Source organism: Lontra canadensis, unplaced genomic scaffold, assembly GCF_010015895.1.
Source record: "Lontra canadensis isolate GAN:19392208 unplaced genomic scaffold, GSC_riverotter_1.0 scaffold27, whole genome shotgun sequence".
Taxonomy (NCBI): Eukaryota; Metazoa; Chordata; class Mammalia; order Carnivora; family Mustelidae; genus Lontra; species Lontra canadensis.
This window is the reverse complement of record NW_022631021.1, coordinates 14,932,251-14,949,330: the sequence shown is the minus strand read 5'-3', so window position 1 is coordinate 14,949,330 and position 17,080 is coordinate 14,932,251. Positions and strand designations below refer to the sequence as shown.

Genomic DNA, 17,080 nt, shown 5'->3' with positions numbered 1-17,080 from the left:
ACACCCTTTAAAATTTTTACCTATAAGACTTATAGCATGACATCTAGTTGTATGATATTTTTAGTTTCTGTATTTTTATCCTGTTCATTACCAAAGAAGAATTGCAGTGAAAATTTTAATTGATAACTTCCTTTTGATGTTACATGTTTGCCTAACTCTCCTGCAGAGTATTATTTTGTTTATTTGGAGATTGCATGGTGTTGTGAACTTTAGTGTCAGTTTTTAATTGGAAATCCAATTTCATTTTTACTTCTATTACTTTGCAGTAAAATTAAGATAATATCTACCTGGTAGGGTTATTGGTATGATTAAATGAAATAGTATCAACTAGTGTAACTAGTAGACGGTAATGCTTGGGTCTCAACCTCCAATTGGCTTTTTAAATAATCTGGTGGACACACCTAGACTGCCTTTCTCTCTGCTGTATTTCTACTTTCATATAACACCTATGAGCAAATATTTTAAGCCATTACATGGTGGTGGGATAGCTGTCCACCAGCCTGTGATTCTATTTCAGTAGTAGTGCCATCATTCTTTTCATAGTACGATTTGTGCAATTATTTAACTATTTTGTAGGCTTTCTCTGCCTGTGCTCTTTAGAAACCAGCCACAGAAGGGCAGGAAGGGAGTGATGTTGGGTTGGATGGGTATGCTTTGGGACCAGCCTCACTTCAACCAGAGTGGTGTTGGTTTTTTTGTTTTTATTCCCCCTCCTGATTTCTGCAACATAATACCCTTCTAGGTAAGATTTCCTTTCAAGGAGGTTTTCAAAGTCTGCTGGATTTTTATCTTTCAGGGAAATAAACAGAGAAGCTTAACTAACGTTAGTAGTTAAGCAGCAATAGTGTTAGACTTAACAGATTTGGATAAATATAGAAATCATTAGGCATGCCTAAAGTGGTGATTCTGTAGTACCACTTTAATACTTAAGCTAGCCAATAATTTCTTTTTTAAAAAATCATTTATATATATATTTTAAAGATTTTATTTATTTATTTATTTTTTTGGTCAGAGAGAGAGAAAGAGAGAGAGCGAGCACAGGCAGGGGGAGTGGCAGGCAGAGGGAGAGGGAAAAGCAGCTTTTCCACTGAGCAGGGAGACCAATACAGCACTCGATCCCAGAATCCTGGGACCATGACCTGAGTTGAAGGCAGACCTTAACCAACTGAGCCAGCCAGCATCCCTAGCCAACAGTTTTTTAAATTTTGAAGTAAAAGAACAAAGTAAAAAGGATATGCAAAAAAGCAGTGAACATTTAGAAATTGGAATAAAAAAACACCATTAGAATAACATTCATGAAATACACAAGGAATAAATTTAATAAAGTATGTGCAAGTGTAAGGAAGAAAATAAAAATGATCTGTAGTCCTCCCCCTTTTGTTTTAAAGGATTTTGTTTATTTATTTATTTGACAGAGAGAGAGAGCGCGAGCGCACACAAGTAGGCAGAGCGGCAGGCAGATGGAGAGGGAGAGCAGGCTCTCTGCTGAGCAGGGCGCCCAATGAGGGGCTTGATCCCAGGACTTGGCCGAAGGCAGACGCTTGACCCACTGAGCCACCCGGGCATCCCGATCTGTAATCCCTTTATCCAGAGTTACACAGTTTTACTTAGGTCTAAACTTTTCTGCCACCCGTAAACTTATAACACAAACACAGACATGGAATCTCTTAAAGGTTTATTTTAATTTGTCCTCACCTAGTTGTATTAATTTACTTTTACCTAACAGTGTTCATGGATATATTTCTTTAACGGTAATCATAAGTATTCATAATTTTAAGAATTTTACTATTATATTTCATTACAACACAGTTCACTTTTGTTTACTTCTTTAAAATGTTTTAGGGCATGTGGATGGCTCAGTGGGTTAAAGCCTCTGCCTTCGGCTCAGGTCATGATCCCAGGGTCCTGGGATCGAGTCCCGCATCGGGCTCTCTGCTCAGCAGGGAGCCTGGTTCCCTTCCTCTCTCTCTGCCTGCCTCTCTGCCTACTTGTGATCTCTCTCTGTCAAATAAATAAATAAAATCTTAAAAAAAAACATAAAATGTTTTAAAAAGTAAGAAGTATAACACATATCCAGAAAATATGTCCAATAAAAACATGCAGTCTAGTGAATTATTATTAAGTCTGTCATCCAGAATAGCATTGCTGTTACTCTTCAGACTTCTTGTGCTCTTTCTCAGCCAATTGTCTTCTTTCTCCTAGAGGAAACCCCTGAAATCTGACTTTATGGTTAACACTTCCTTACCTTTTTCCCCTTGAGTTGACCACCTGAGTATTCATTCCTAAACAGTATAATTTTCCTTATTAAGACAAAACTTTATATAAATGGAACAATGAAGTATATTTTATTTTGTATCTGTATTTTGCTTAATATGTTTTTAAGACTTAACGCATATCAGGGGCGCCTGGATGGCTCAGTGGGTTAAAGCCTCTGCCTTCGGCTCAGGTCATGATCCCAGGGTCCTGGGATCGAGCCCCACGTCCGGCTCTCTGCTTGGCGGGGAGCCTACTTCCCCCTCTCTCTATGCCTGCCTCTCTGCCTACTTGTGATCTCTGTCTGTCAAATAAATAAATAAATAAATCTTAAAAAAAAGATTTACACATATGTGAAGTTGTTTATTTTTGTTGCTATACCATAGACTATACTACAGATGTACTATATTCTGCTTTCAACACAGTTTTGGGTTTTTAGTTTTGGCTGTTATGAATAATGTTGCTTCATGAGTATATGAATAATGCTTGTTCATGTTTCTTTGTATGCTTCTCTAGGGCAGTGGTCTGAGAATTGGAATATTCCCATCACTGGGGAACTTCTTAGAGATAGAATTTTTGGGACCTGCCCTAGAGATTATGAATCAGAAGCTCTAGGAGTGGAGTGAAGCCATTTTTATTTTACAAAGCCTTCTAGGTGATTATAATAGTACTTCTTAAAATCCATTGCTCTAGGGTAGGGCTCAGCAAAATTTGGGCCATGGGCCAGATTCTCTCTGCTGTCTGTTTTTGCATAATCTGTGAGTGAAGATTGATTTTTACCTTTTCAAGTAGTTGAAAAAAATTAAAAGAATAACATTTCTTATCAAAGGAAAATTCTGAAAAGAAATATAAGCTTCAGAGTTTGTAAATACAGTGTTACTTTAACACAGCTCTATCCATTGGTTTACAGGTGGCTCTTTTCTTGCCATAACGACAAACTACATACTTGGGGTGCTTGTGAAAGAGACTGTGGCTTGCAAAGCCTAAAATTTTAACTGGTGGGCTTTTTCTTGAAGAAGTTGGTTTGTCTCTTCACTAATGTATGTACTTGAGAAAAATTGCCGGGTTATGGGTATGTTTACCTTCAACTTATGAAGTAATGCCAGATTTTCTGAAATGTTTATACAAATTGGTGTTCCTGTCAGTATGAGAGTCCCATTGCTCTACACACTCATCTGTGTTGTCCAACTTACTTTTAGTTCTGGTGAGTATGTAATAGTATCTTCATTGTGTTATTTTGCTCCCAAAATTGTAATATGAAAAATTCCAAACATATGGGAAAGTTGAAAGAATCTTACAGTGAATATCCGGTACTCACTATCTAGGTTCTATAGTTTACCCTTTATTGTACTTGTTTTATCACTTACTTTCCATTACCATATTTATCCATTTCAGAGTAAGTCTCTTTCAAAATTGGTACAGTTCCCACCAGATACTACAGCCTGCATACCCTTAACTAGAGTTTAATGCTTGTTTGTTTGTTTGAATATAACCTCAAGCTTTTATTGTCTTCATAATATAACAAAGAATGAAGCTTAGAACTGGATCACTTGGCCCTTTCTCTTATCTCCTCCCAGTTCAGAATGCTAGCATCGCTTAATGGCATTCTCTTAGTACTGCAGTTGGGCTCAACACATTCAAGCCTCAGCACAGTCTTTGTAGTTAGCCTCTTTCTGGAAAATCTGCCCACTTTACCCACTCCGCTTCCTATCATAAAGCTGCTTTCCCTGGGCGTAAAAAGAATCTTTGCCTTTCTTGTCCTATGTCACTTTGTGAAGTTGGTGCTTACACAGTTCTTGCAGAAGGTGCAGCAGGTTTTAGGAATGTTTACCATGTTTGCAAGAGTGCTGCTGGCACAGAAAGAAAGCTAGAGTTCAATGTTTGTTAACAGTTCTCTTTTTATTTAAGGTAAAGCTTACGTACAATGAAAGGCACAACTCTTAAGTATACCATTCATGAATTTTGACAAATGCATAAGTGTGTGCAGCTCAAACTTGCCAAGATACAGAACATTGCTATCAACCCCGAGAGTCTCCTCATGCTCCAGAAAATCCCTGTTCCTGCTCTTCAAGAGGCAACCACTATTCAAATCTTTATTTATTTATTCATAAAAGATTTTATTTATTTATTTGACAGACAGAGATCACAAGTAGGCAGAGAGGCAGGCAGAGAGAGAGAGGAGGAAGCAGGCTCCCCACTGAGCAGAGAGCCTGATGCGGGGCTCGATCCCAGGACCCTGAGATCATGACCTGAGCCGAAGGCAGAGGCTTAACCCACTGAGCCACCCAGGCGCCCCTGTTTTTTTTTTTTTTTTATATTTTTCTTATTTAATTATTAGAGAGAGCATGAGAGGAGAGAGGTCAGCTGGAGAAGCAGACTCCCTGCCAGGCAGGGAGCCTGATGTGGGATTTGATCCAGGGACTCCAGGATCATGACTTGAGCTGAAGGCAGCCACCTAACCAACTAAGCCATCCAGGTGCCCCTCAGATCTTTTTTAAAAGTCATTTTCTTAAAAAGATTTTATTTATTTATGTGAGGGATTGAGAACAAGCAAGGGGAAAGGGCAGAGGGAGAGAGAGAGAGAGGCAGACTTTCCACTGAGCAGGAAGCCCAATGCAGGGCTTGATTCCAGGACTCCGAGACTGACTGTGACCCAAACTGAAGGCAGTTGGTCAACCAACTGAGCCACCCAAGAGCCCCAGCTACCATCATATTTGTCTTTTTTCTTTATACATATTAATATAGTTATTATCTATATATTTTGAGTCTTATTGTTAGTTATGAAGTGATGTTTTATTGTGAGCCTTGTTATAAAATACAATATGCTTGACATGGTATTTGAAGATGAGTTTTCAGGAATCCTTTGAGGCATACTGGAATGTGCTTTTCTTCATAGAAGATTTGAGTTTGCTTATGCCAGCTGTCTGGAGGTATTTGATTCAGGGACCACCTTAAAAGAAGTTCAAGGCTTGGGATTTCACTGATGACATTTGAGCAGGAGGATTTCTTGTTAGATACTCCACTCCATATATACAAACTCACTCAGAGCTTGAGTTTATATATATATAATCTGTGCTTTAAAGAAGATGCTTTTATTTACTAATTAAAAGATTTTATTTATTTGAGAGAGAGAGAGATTGAGAGCCATCATGAGCAGGGGGAGGGGCATAGGGAGAGGGAGTAGCAGGTTCTCTGTTGAGCAGGGACCTCTTTGCAGGGCTTGATCCCAGGACCCTGGAATCATAACCTGAACTGTAGGCCCAGCCACCCAGTTTCCTGAGTGGCTCCGACTGAGCCACCCAGTTTCCCCTAAAGAAGATGCTTTTAAAAATTTTCTCATTGTTGGGGAGCCTGGGTGGCTTAGTGGGTTGGCCCTCTGCCTTCGGCTCAGGTCATGATCCCAGCGTCCTGGGATCAGCCCCGCATCAGGCTCTCTGCTTAGCAGGGAGCCTGCTTCCCCGCCACCTTCTCTGTCTGCCTCTCTGCCTGCTTGTGATCTCTGTCAAATAAATAAATAAAATATTAAAAAAAATTTTTTTCTCATTGTTATTTCTTTGATTTTTTTGTGAGAGGTTGATCTGAGTAATATAGCTTGCTTTACTGAAACTTAAAGTTCTACTGAAATTTACTTACCTACATACCTGTTCTTGGACATTGGGTTTTTTTTTTCTCCTCTTATTGTAAATAGCATTCTGATGAAAAGAAATTGTTCCTGTGTATGTATTTCTCCTGTTATTTACTTAGACTGATGTTGGAAGTGAAATTGTTAGGGCCTGCTCGTTTTAAATCTTTTTTGATATGTATTGTCAAAGTGCCCTCCACACACTGTATTTTCTAAATCTTTGAACTTTTTGCATTTTAATAGGTATAAACTAATACTACATTATTATTTTAATTTACTCTTCTCCCTATTCTTCACCCCCCCGCCTTTTTTTAAGAGAGAGGGCATGCTTGTGAGAGGGGAAGAGCAACAGGAGAGGGGGAGAGAGAGAGAGAATCTTAAGCAGGCTCGATGCTCAGCTCAAACCCAGTGGTGGGGCTCAATCTCAGGACCCTGAGATCATGACCTGAGCCAGAATCAATGATGGGATGCTTAACTGACTGAGCCACCCAAGCACCCCATCTTCCCCTTTCTAATGTTTACCATGATTATTCTGTCCCTATTAGAGCACTATTTACTGAGTGTGTGTGAGGAGGGTGTTGTGTCTGTGTGTCTAAGTGGAGAGGACATGAGCAGCTTTATCTTTTTATATAGGGACTACCAAGCATCACCCATGGATACCGAACTTTGAGATTAATGCCGTTACTGTATAGAACTTTTAGATTGTCTCACTTGTGATAGGAGTGAATGTATTTTGTATCATAAGTTGAGTGAACTGTAAATTGGTGACTAGAAGAATGGATTGCTGTAATCATTGATACTGTTCACCAGTAAATTTGGATTCTCTTCTTTCTGGGCAAGTAATAGAATTACTTCCCTGCTCCTTTGAGGATAGTATGCAAAAAAAATGATACGCTTTTGTCAATGAGATGTAAGTGGAATTGACCTACATAACTCTTAAGAAGAACCAGTTTGCCATTCTTGTTCATTCTGCTTATCATGCAGGATATTGGAGCCTCCCTCAGGCATCTGGTTGCTTGGTGAGAACCACTGATAGTGAAGCATTCCTGCTTCTGCCGCTGCCTCCCCACCATTCCTCCTGAACATGGAGAAAAGCAGGAAATACCATTTTTTGTTAAGCCACTGAAATTTATAAATTCTTTGTTATTGCACCATAACTTAGCCAATCCTAACTAACATAGATGGCTATAATAAAAGTGACCAGAAGGGGCACCTGGATGGCTCAGTCAAGTGTCTGCCTTTGGCTAGGTCATGATCCCAGGATCCTGGGATCGAGGCCCGCATTGGGCTCCCTGCTTGGCTTCTCCCTCTCCCACTCCCACTACTTGTGTTCCCTCACTCACTGTCTCTCTGTCAAATAAATAAATAAAATCTTAAAAAAAAAAGTGATCAGAAAAGCTACAAAGAAGAAAAGCTACAAAGCTTTTCTCTGATCATCTTGACAATTATAAAAGTGTAATTTTAATTTACTTTTATTGTTGTCACTTAAATGATTATTGTGTGTATTTTGCTTTTAGATTACTAGTACTTACATCCTCCTACTATCTTGGGGCTTATTGAGCATAACCTGGATGTTAAATGATCTAAGTATTCCCCTCAATATTTGTTTTATATTTTATCTTCATTTACAGATCTTTTTTTCTCTAGAATTTTGAAATTTTTATCTAGTCAGATCAATCTTTTTATTTTTTTTTTTTAAAGATTTTATTTATTTATTTGAAACAGAGAGAGAGAGATGACAAGTATGCAGAGAGGCAGGCATACAGAGAGAGAGGAGCAAGCAGGCTCCCCGCTGAGCAGAGAGCCCGATGCGGGCCTCGATCCCAGGACCCTGAGATCATGACCTGAGCCGAAGGCAGAGGCTTAACCCACTGAGCCACCCAGGCGCCCCAATCTTTTTATTTTTAAAGATGTAATCAGTCTGAGATAGTAGATCTACAGATATTTCTAGAAAAGCTGGTGTTTTAAATTTGAAATTGTTTTGTATGGCTAGAAAATTGAGAAATATGTTAAACCATTTTTAATTGCAAATAATGTATTGTAATAAATTAATACAACTGTTGAATTGGAATCATGTTCCCAGTTAGACTGTTATGCTCCCATAGACTATTTTTAGTCTATGTTAACCTGAGTTTTTTTTATTTTTTAAATTTTTATTTATTTATTTATTTTAAAAAAGATTTTATTTATTTATTTGATAGAGAGATACATAGCGAGAGAGGTAACACAAGCAGGGAGAGTGGGAGAGGGAGAAGCAGGCTTCCATGGAGCAGGGAGCCTGAGGCGGGGCTTGATCTTGGGATCATGACCTGAGCTGAAGGCAGCCATTTAACAACTGAGCCACGCAGGCACCCCTAACCTGAGTTTTTATTAAAATTACCTGTTGTAATACTTTCCGGGTTTTTTTGTTTGTTTGTCATATGTTCTCAGAAAATGGTGGAGTAGAAATTTTAATGTATATTGAATTTAAATTTTCTTTCATATTTTGGCTTTCTTAATTATAGTAATGAGTTATTACTCATATTAGGAATGATTTGAAGTACCAGGACTTTAAAATTTTATAAAAGTATTGAATCATTACTAGAATAGGAAAGTATTTTATTGAAACTGAATGTAGACTTTTAATTTTTTTTAAGAGCTTTAATTTTTTAAATTGTACAAAATATATTTCCTTTTAGATAAGTGATGAAGAGAAGAAGCTCCGAGAACCAGAGATTCTTGCTTCATCACCCAGTTTGAGTGGATCTAAGATAGACTGGGAGTCGGAGTCAGTTTATAAGGTATGTAAACTTTTAAAATACATCCTAAGTTTTATTAAATATATCCCATTGAGCTTTATATACATAGTTAATAAACCCAGTCGTATAGCCTCTGGTTACTGCTCCCTCTTCTTCTCTCTCTCCTGTGCAGAATTCATCTTCACCTCTGCTGAGGGTGTGCTGGGCTGTCCCACAGAGTCTACACACTGTCTAACCTTATTTGGTTAGACTAGACTCTGGTTAGGCTAGACTCTGACCCCACCAAAGCAGGCCATTCTCTTAAAGGAATACTCTTCTCAAAATACATAGGCTTCGACTCCCCATGCTGAGCTGCCCCTGCAGGGACACTCTTCACCCACTGGGCTTCAACACCTTGTTCTGGATCACTGCTCTGCGTGATAGCCTTTCCATCACTCTTGGGCTCTGATGCCATGCTTGGACCATTTTCCCCACCTAGACTCTTATTCCATTTGGGCCCTGGCATTTTCTGCCCTTTTGCTCTTCCCTGACAAACCTTCTTTAACAACTACTCAGGTTCTGGCATCTTGAAGTGGGCCATCTCTGCTGCCCTCTTTTCCTCAGCACAGATAATCTACTCTGCTTGAACCCATTGAATAGCTTTTGGATTGAATAATTCCAGAAGGGGAAGGGGTGGAGCTGAAATTAATTTTAAAAGTTTGATAGCTGCAACACCACAATTTCCTTTGAAAAGCATGTACTGATTATTGTCAGTGAGTGCCAGTAATTTAAAATCCTGCTTCCACATTAGCTCCCTATTTCGACTTCCCTGTTTCTACCATTTAGGCCATCATTCAGTCAGCTTTCCAAATGTAGACTATGGGAATCAATATTTATTCTTCCCACACCATGCATTTCCTATTACTCTCTCCTCACATCATTTTTTTGCTTCTCCTTGGGCATTTTTGTTTCCACTGTGACCACCTTAATAAGCTAGAATCATGGAATATTAGAGCTAAAGAACACCTAAGAGTCATTTATACCATCTCTCTCCCCTTCCTTGCTGAAATTTAGAAGCATTCATTAAATATATAGAAATCATAAGTCTGGTCAGTCACAGAGTCTGGACTAGAACTCTTGCTTCCAAACTATCCCCATCTCTTGCCTGGATCATTGAAATAAACCATCTAACCACCTCCTCCAGTATGTTCTGTGTAACTGTTGTTCGGTGCCGTGTCATACACATACCACCCTGCAGAACTGTTTGACTTTCCACGTGTGTCTGTCTTGTTTTCTCAATTAAGTGATGAACTTCTTTAGGACTGTGTTGTAGTCATAGATATGTTTTTTTAAAAAACATAATCTGTTTATTGGGTGGTTTTATTGGATATGTAGAAAAATCTTAGAGATGTATATATTATATATTTATATTTTTATATAAATATATTATTTATTTATTTATTTATTTGAGAGAGAGCGAGAGAGTGTGTGTGGGGGTGGGCAGAGGGAGAGAATCTTCAAGCGTACTGCCCCTGAGCACGGACCCCAACTCACCTCAGTCCCATGACCCATGAGATCATGATCTGAGCTGAAGCTAAGAGCTGGATGCTTAACCAAGTGAGCTCTTCAGGTGCCTCTTAGGCATATCGATTTATTTATTTTTTATTTTTCTTAAAGATTTTATTTATTTATTTGACAGAGAAAGAGATCACAGGCAGGCAGAGGGAGAGGGGGAAGCAGGCTCCCCGCTGAGCCAGACGAGGGGCTCAATCCCACGACCCTGAGACCATAACCTGAGCTGAAGGCAGAAGCTTAACCCACTGAGCCACCTAGGCGCCCCACGCATATAGATTTAACTCCTCTCTAAAACTTGGGTGACTAGGTAATTTGGGGATCATTTCTTTCACCTAATTTTTTACCACATTAAAAAAAAACTGTATTGGAGAGTAAGGATGATTTTCAGTTTACTCATACTGTGTTCTCATATCATAAAATTTTAGGGTAGTTCTCAGGATTTAAAAAAAATGCAAATGGAGTATTGTGTTTTAAATGATATTTATTGGTAAGTACTTGAGTAGCGGCACTGAGCAGTTTTTATTTTCATTTCTTGGTGTTGAGATTAACTTTTCTAATGTATTTTTCTAGTGAAATAATGGAAACAGATGAAGAAATTTAGAATTATTAGTAATTTTTGTTATCGAACATATTGTATATACATAATTGATACAGAGTAAAATTGTGGAATATGTCATATGAGGGGAATGCAACATGCTTAGTGGGCTTGACTTGAGTGTTTAAAATCCTAAAGATTATAATTTGTAAATTCATGAGTTAAGAATAAAAATAATGCATTCTAACTTGGCTTATTATTTTTCAAAGCATATACTCTGAAATGAGCACATTTTTGGACTGTCATTTCTTACTAATATTTGTCATTTAGTTTTAAGGATTATATATTGGTTTTTTGTTTGTTTATTTTTGATCTGCTGGGACAAGTTAATTTCTTACAGGAAGAATTTTGTTTAGATTTAGTACTTAGGAAGATTTAGGGAGATTTCATGACACGTACTGACTTATTTTCCCTGTTTCACTATGAATTCAGATCCCTTTTGCTGATGCTCTGGATTTATTCCGAGGAAGGAAAGTCTATTTGGAAAGTGGCTTCGCTTATGTACCACTTAAAGACATTGTGGCAATTGTCCTGAATGAGTTCAGAGCCAAACTCTCCAAGGCTTTGGCAGTAAGTGTTTCACTTTATTTCTGTATTTACCTTATTTCTGCATAGTCACATTTTCAATTATATGCTTTTGGTAGTTTTGTTCTGTACTTTTTAAGAAATAGTTTTTATAATGATACTTTAATTGCTTATGATGTCATACTGGTAATTCTAGAACCCCTAGGTTTTTATTTGTTACTGCCCATGGTTAGTTTTCTTAGTTATCTTTCTTATAGTAATACTAATAGTGAGCTGATGAATTTTGTGAGAGGCTTCTGTGGATTGTGTCTTCAAGGTTGTGCCTTTTTTCCTTAGAGATGGATTTCTTATGAGGCCCTTCACAGTTGTCGTTGCCTATGGTGTATATGGTCCCTAGATTTCTGTTCTGAATTGGTATTTTGTATCTGTAGAGGGCGATATAGAAGAAAACCTTTATAAAAATGTTGATACGCTACTGCTGCAATAAACAACCTATTGCTAAGTGAAAGTGGTAGTAGCTGTTTGAATAAATAATATGATCAGGGATGCCTGGGTGGCTCAGTTGGTTAAGAGTCTGCCTTCAGCTCAGGTCATGATCCCAGCGTCCTGAGATTGAGTCCCACGTGGGGCTTCTTGCTCGGCGGGGAGCTTCTTTCTCTCTCTGCCTGCTGCTCTCCGTGCCTACGTATTCTTTCTCTCTCTTTGTCAAATAAATAAGTAAAATCTTTAACAAAACAAAACAAAACATGTTGAGTGCTTTTCAGTGGGTTTGTTGAAAGAGTTACACTTCAGTGATAACATCTTAAAAATACATGTTTTGGTAGGGGACTTGAATACCCTACTTAACATCAATGAGTTGACCATCCAGACAGAAAATCAACAAGGAAACAGTGGCTTTGTTTGACACACTGAACCAGATGGATCTAAGAGATATATTCAGAACATTCCATCCCCAAACAGCTGAATACGCATTCTTTTCAAGCGCACATGGGACATTCTTCAGAATAGATCACATGGTAGGCCACAAAACAAGTTTCAACAAATTCCAAAAGATTGAAATCATATCATGCATCTTTGGCGACTTCAACAGTATGAAACTAGTAATCAAGTCACAAGAAAACTTTGGAAAGAACACAAATATATGGAGGTTAAATAACACATTGCTAAATGATGAATGGGCCAATCAAGAAGTCAAAGAGGAAATTAAAAGATACTTGGAAACAAATGAAAATACAATGACAAAATTTTGGAGATGCAGCAAAAGCGGTTCTAAGATGGAGGATAATAGCAGTATAGGCCTACCTTAAGAAGCAAGGAAAATTACAAATTAACAACCGAACCTTACAGCTAAAGAAACTGGAAAAAGAACCAAAGCTTGGAGCCAGTAGAAGGAAGGAAATAATAAAGATTATAGTAGAAATAAATGAAATAGAGACTGAAGAAAAAATAGAATAGATCAATGGAGTCAAGAGTTGGTTCTCTGAAGAGATCAACAAAGTTGATAAACCTTTAGCCAGACTCTTCAAAAAAAAAAAGAAAAAGGACTCCTATAAACATCAGAAATCAAAGAGGAGAAATAACTGCTGATACCACAGAAATATAAAGGATTATAAAAGAATGTTATGGAAAATTATATGCCAGGCAATTGGATAACCAAGAAGAAATGAGTAAATTCCTAGAAATATTTTAAGCTTCCAAAACTGAATCAGTAATAAAAAGAAAATTTGAACAGACTGATTAGTAGCAATGAAATTGAATTAGTAATTAAAACCTTCCAACAAACAAAAGTCCAGGATTAGATGGCTTCAAGGCAAATTCTACCGAATATTTAAAGAAGAGTTAGTACTCTTTTCAGACTATTCCAAAAAACGGGAGCAGAGAGAAAGCTTCCAGATTCATTCTGTAAGTCAGCATTACCCTAATACTAAAAGGTACTACAAAAAAGAACTATAGGCCAGTATCTGATGAACACAGTTGTAAAAATCTTCAACAAAGTATTAACAAACTAAATTCAACAATCCATTAAAGTGGGATTTCTTCCAGGGATGCAAGGGTGGTTCAAATTGATCAGTATTATAAATCTCATCAACAAGGAGGTAAAAGCCTTATGATCGTTTCAGTAAATGTGGAAAAAGCACTTGACAAAATACAACGTCCATTCATGATAAAACTCTGAACAAAATAGGTTTAGAGGGAATGTACCTCAACACAATAAAGGCCATATATGAAAGACCCACACACTAACATCATACTCCATGGTGAAAAACTGAGAGGTTTTTCCTTAAGATCAGGAATGAGACAAGGATGTCCACTCTTCTGCCTTTATTTAATGCATTACTGGAAATCCTAGCCACAGTAGTCCTACAGGAAAAAAGAGGCAGAAGAGATCCAAATTGGTAAGGAAGAAGTCACTTTCACTATCTGCAGATGACCTAATATATATAGAACATCTGAAAGACTCCACTAAAAACTACTAGAATTGACAAATGAATTCAGTAAGGTCACAGATTATATAATTAATAATAGAAATTTTGCATTTCTTTTTTTTTTTTTTTTTTTAAGATTTTATTTATTTACTTCAGAGAGGTAGAGAGAATAAGCAGGAGTCAGCGGAGGAGGGATGGAGAAGCAGACTCCCCACTGACCAAGGAACCTGATGCAGGGCTCCATCCCAGGACACTGGGACCATGACCTGAGCCGAAGGCAGATGCTTAACGGACTGAGCCACCCAGGCACCCCAAAATCTTGTATTTCTATACACTGATAATGAAGTAGCAGGAAGAAATTAAGAAAACAATTCTGTTTATAATTATACAAAATGCTGATAGAGCTGAATTATACATATTTCGGTAACCCTAATCAGTAATAAAAATTATTTATACCAGAAAATATTACCCTTTTTAACTCCAAAGGAAAGGTTGGCCTGTACTTCTGACTGGAATCAGTATAGCTTAAAAGAGCCACATCACATAACCTTGAAGTTCTGAATCAAGTACCGAACGTGCAAATCTAATAGAATGCTTAGGAATAAACTTAAGCCAGGAAGTGAAAGACCTGTACTCTGAAAACTGTAAAACAGTGATGAAAGAAATTGAAGATGACACTAACAAAGGGAAAGATATTCCGTGTTCGTGGATTGAGAGAACCAATATTGTTAAAATGTCTGTTCTGCCCAAAGCAATCTACAGATTTAGTGCAATCCCTATCAAAATACCAACAGCATTTTTCAGAGAACTAGAACAAATAACTCCAAAATTTTTATGGAACCACAGAAGAGCCCAAATAGCCAAAACTGGTGGTATCACAATCTCAAATTTCAAAATAGACTGTAAAGCTGTAGTAATCAAAACAGTATGGTCCTGGCATAGAAATATAAAACAGATCAATTGAACAGTATGAGTCCAGAAATGAATTCATGCTTTGATGATCAATTAATCTACGACAAAGGAGGTAAGAATATACAATGGGAAAAAGTCTCTTCAACAATTGGTGTTGGGAAAACTGGACAGCTACATGCGAAAGAATGAAACCGGGCCACTTTCTTAGACTATAATAACTGAAAATGGATGAAGAACCTAAATGTGAGATGTGAAGCCATAGAAATCCTGGAAGAAAACATAGACATTTGTCTCTTGGACATCAGCTATAGGACTGTTTTGCTAGGTATGTTTCCTTTGTCAAGGGAAACAAAAGCAAAATTAAATTGTTGGGACTACATCAAAATAAAAAGTTTCTCCGCAGCAAAGGAAATATCAACAAAACTAAAAGAGCCTACTGAATGAGAAATGGTATTTGCAAGTGATGTATCTCATAAGGAGTTAATGTCCAAAGGTATTAACTTACTACAAGTCAACACCAAAAAAACAATCTGATAAAAAAAATGGACCAAGGGTCTGAATAGACATTTTTCCAAAGAAGACATAGAGATGGCCAAAAGACACATGAAAAGATGCTTAACATCACTCATCATCAGGGAAATGCAAATCAAAATGACAATGAGATATCACCTCACATTTGTCAGAATGGCTAAAATCACAAAAGCAAGAAATATATTGGCAAGGATGTGGAGAAGAAGGAACCCCTGTGCCCTGTTCATGGAAATTCAAGGTGGTGCAGTCACTGTGGAGAATGGTATGGAGGTTCCTCAAAAAATTAAAAATAGAACTATCATATGACCTAGCAATTCCACTACTGGCTATTTACACAAAGAATATGAAAGTATTAATGCAAAAAGATATATGTACCCATATATTTATTGCAGTATTACTTATAATAGCCAAAATATGGAAGTAATCCAAGTGTCCATCAACAGATGAATGGATAAGAAGATATGCACACACACACATCCACAAGAAAATTACTCACCTATAAAGAATGAAATCTTGTCATTTGCAACAACATAGATGGATCTAGAGGGTATAATGCTAAGTGAAATAAGTCAGAGAAAGACATACCATATGATTTCACTCATGTGGAATTTAAGAAATAAAGAAAAAAAGAGACAAGAAGACTTTTAAATACAGAGAACAAATTGATGGTTCCTAGATGGGAGGCTGGCAGGGGATGGGTGAAATAGGTGAAGAAGATTGAGTGCACTTGTCCAGATGAGTAATGTATAGAATTGTTGAGTTGTTACATTGCACACCTGAAACTAATATGTATGTTAACTATACTTGAATAAAAATACATTTTGCAGTACCTTTGCCTTTTAAAATGAGTCTAGTTTTTTAAAATAACTTTGTGGTACTCCAAGCAAAAGAGAACTTCGAAGTTGTGATGTGGCTCTTTTTAGGCTATACTGATACCAGCAGAAGCATAGGCCAACCTTTTCTTTTGAGTTAAAATTTATAATATTTTCTCATTTAAATAATTTTTATTACTGACTGTCCAGGGTTACCTAAACATGTATAATTCAACTATTTCAGTATTTGGGAAGACTAAAATATTAACTAGTTTTATTAATAAGGCACTTTATGAAAGCACCAGTACAATAGGTATTTACTAACTATTAATATTCTTCCTCCTTCCCTAATTTTGTATTTTTTACTTTAAAAAAAATTCTCAGTAAAGTTAATGTTTTTATGTTTTAAGTTTTTAAAAGATTTTATTTGAGAGGAAGAGAGAGAGCATGCGTACACATACAAACAGAGGGAGAAGCAGGCTCCTCGCTGAGCAGGGAGCCCAATGCAGGACTCCATTCCAGGATCTGGGATCATGACCTGAGTTGAAGGCAGACGCTTAACCGACTGAGCCACCCAAGCACCCCAAAGTTAATGTTTTTAAATAGTTTCTTTAGTAGTTTGTGACTTACTTTGGACCATATCTACTTACGGATGAAGATAGTGTCTTTCACTACAGTAAATCTCTGTGGTAGACAGTGATGTTTGCCTACTAGTTGGCCATTCCTCTTGTTTTATTATTACTCGTTTTATTCACCCATTTTCTCTGCTGACATTTTGGATAGCACTTCTTTGTGTGAATCAGCTGTATACTTTTTAGGATATTGGGCATCCCTTGCTCTTATTTATTAAATGCCCTCCCAGGTCCCACGAAAAACAAAAATGTCATGATGCATTTCAAAAAGCTTCTAGAGTATTGGTACCACTCCTGTGCTGATTTTGGTCTTTTTCCTTCTCTTTTCCTAATTGTTAATCTGTGCACATAATATAATAATTGTGGCTGAAAAATGTGAGAAGTTGTTTGGGTGCCAGTAAAAATGAGCACATGCATATTTGCTCTTCAGTTTATCTTTCTAATAATCTATGTGCAAAGAAGGATATGTACAGTTTTCAG

The 17,080-nt window shown here is 37.3% G+C and overlaps 1 protein-coding gene across 2 annotated transcripts in view; it reads left to right on the top strand.

Annotated features, from left to right (window-relative positions):
- PRIM2 (DNA primase subunit 2) overlaps positions 1–17,080 on the top strand; it is a 329,295-nt gene that overhangs the window by 55,062 nt on the left and 257,153 nt on the right. The window contains exons 6-7 of one of the 2 annotated variants that reach the window (XM_032864463.1): positions 8,554–8,655; positions 11,195–11,332. In XM_032864463.1, the coding sequence (XP_032720354.1) occupies positions 8,554–8,655; positions 11,195–11,332 (240 nt within the window). Of the gene's footprint in view, positions 1–6,859; positions 6,914–8,553; positions 8,656–11,194; positions 11,333–17,080 lie in introns of those variants that run through there. The other variant, XM_032864464.1, reaches the window with a different exon arrangement.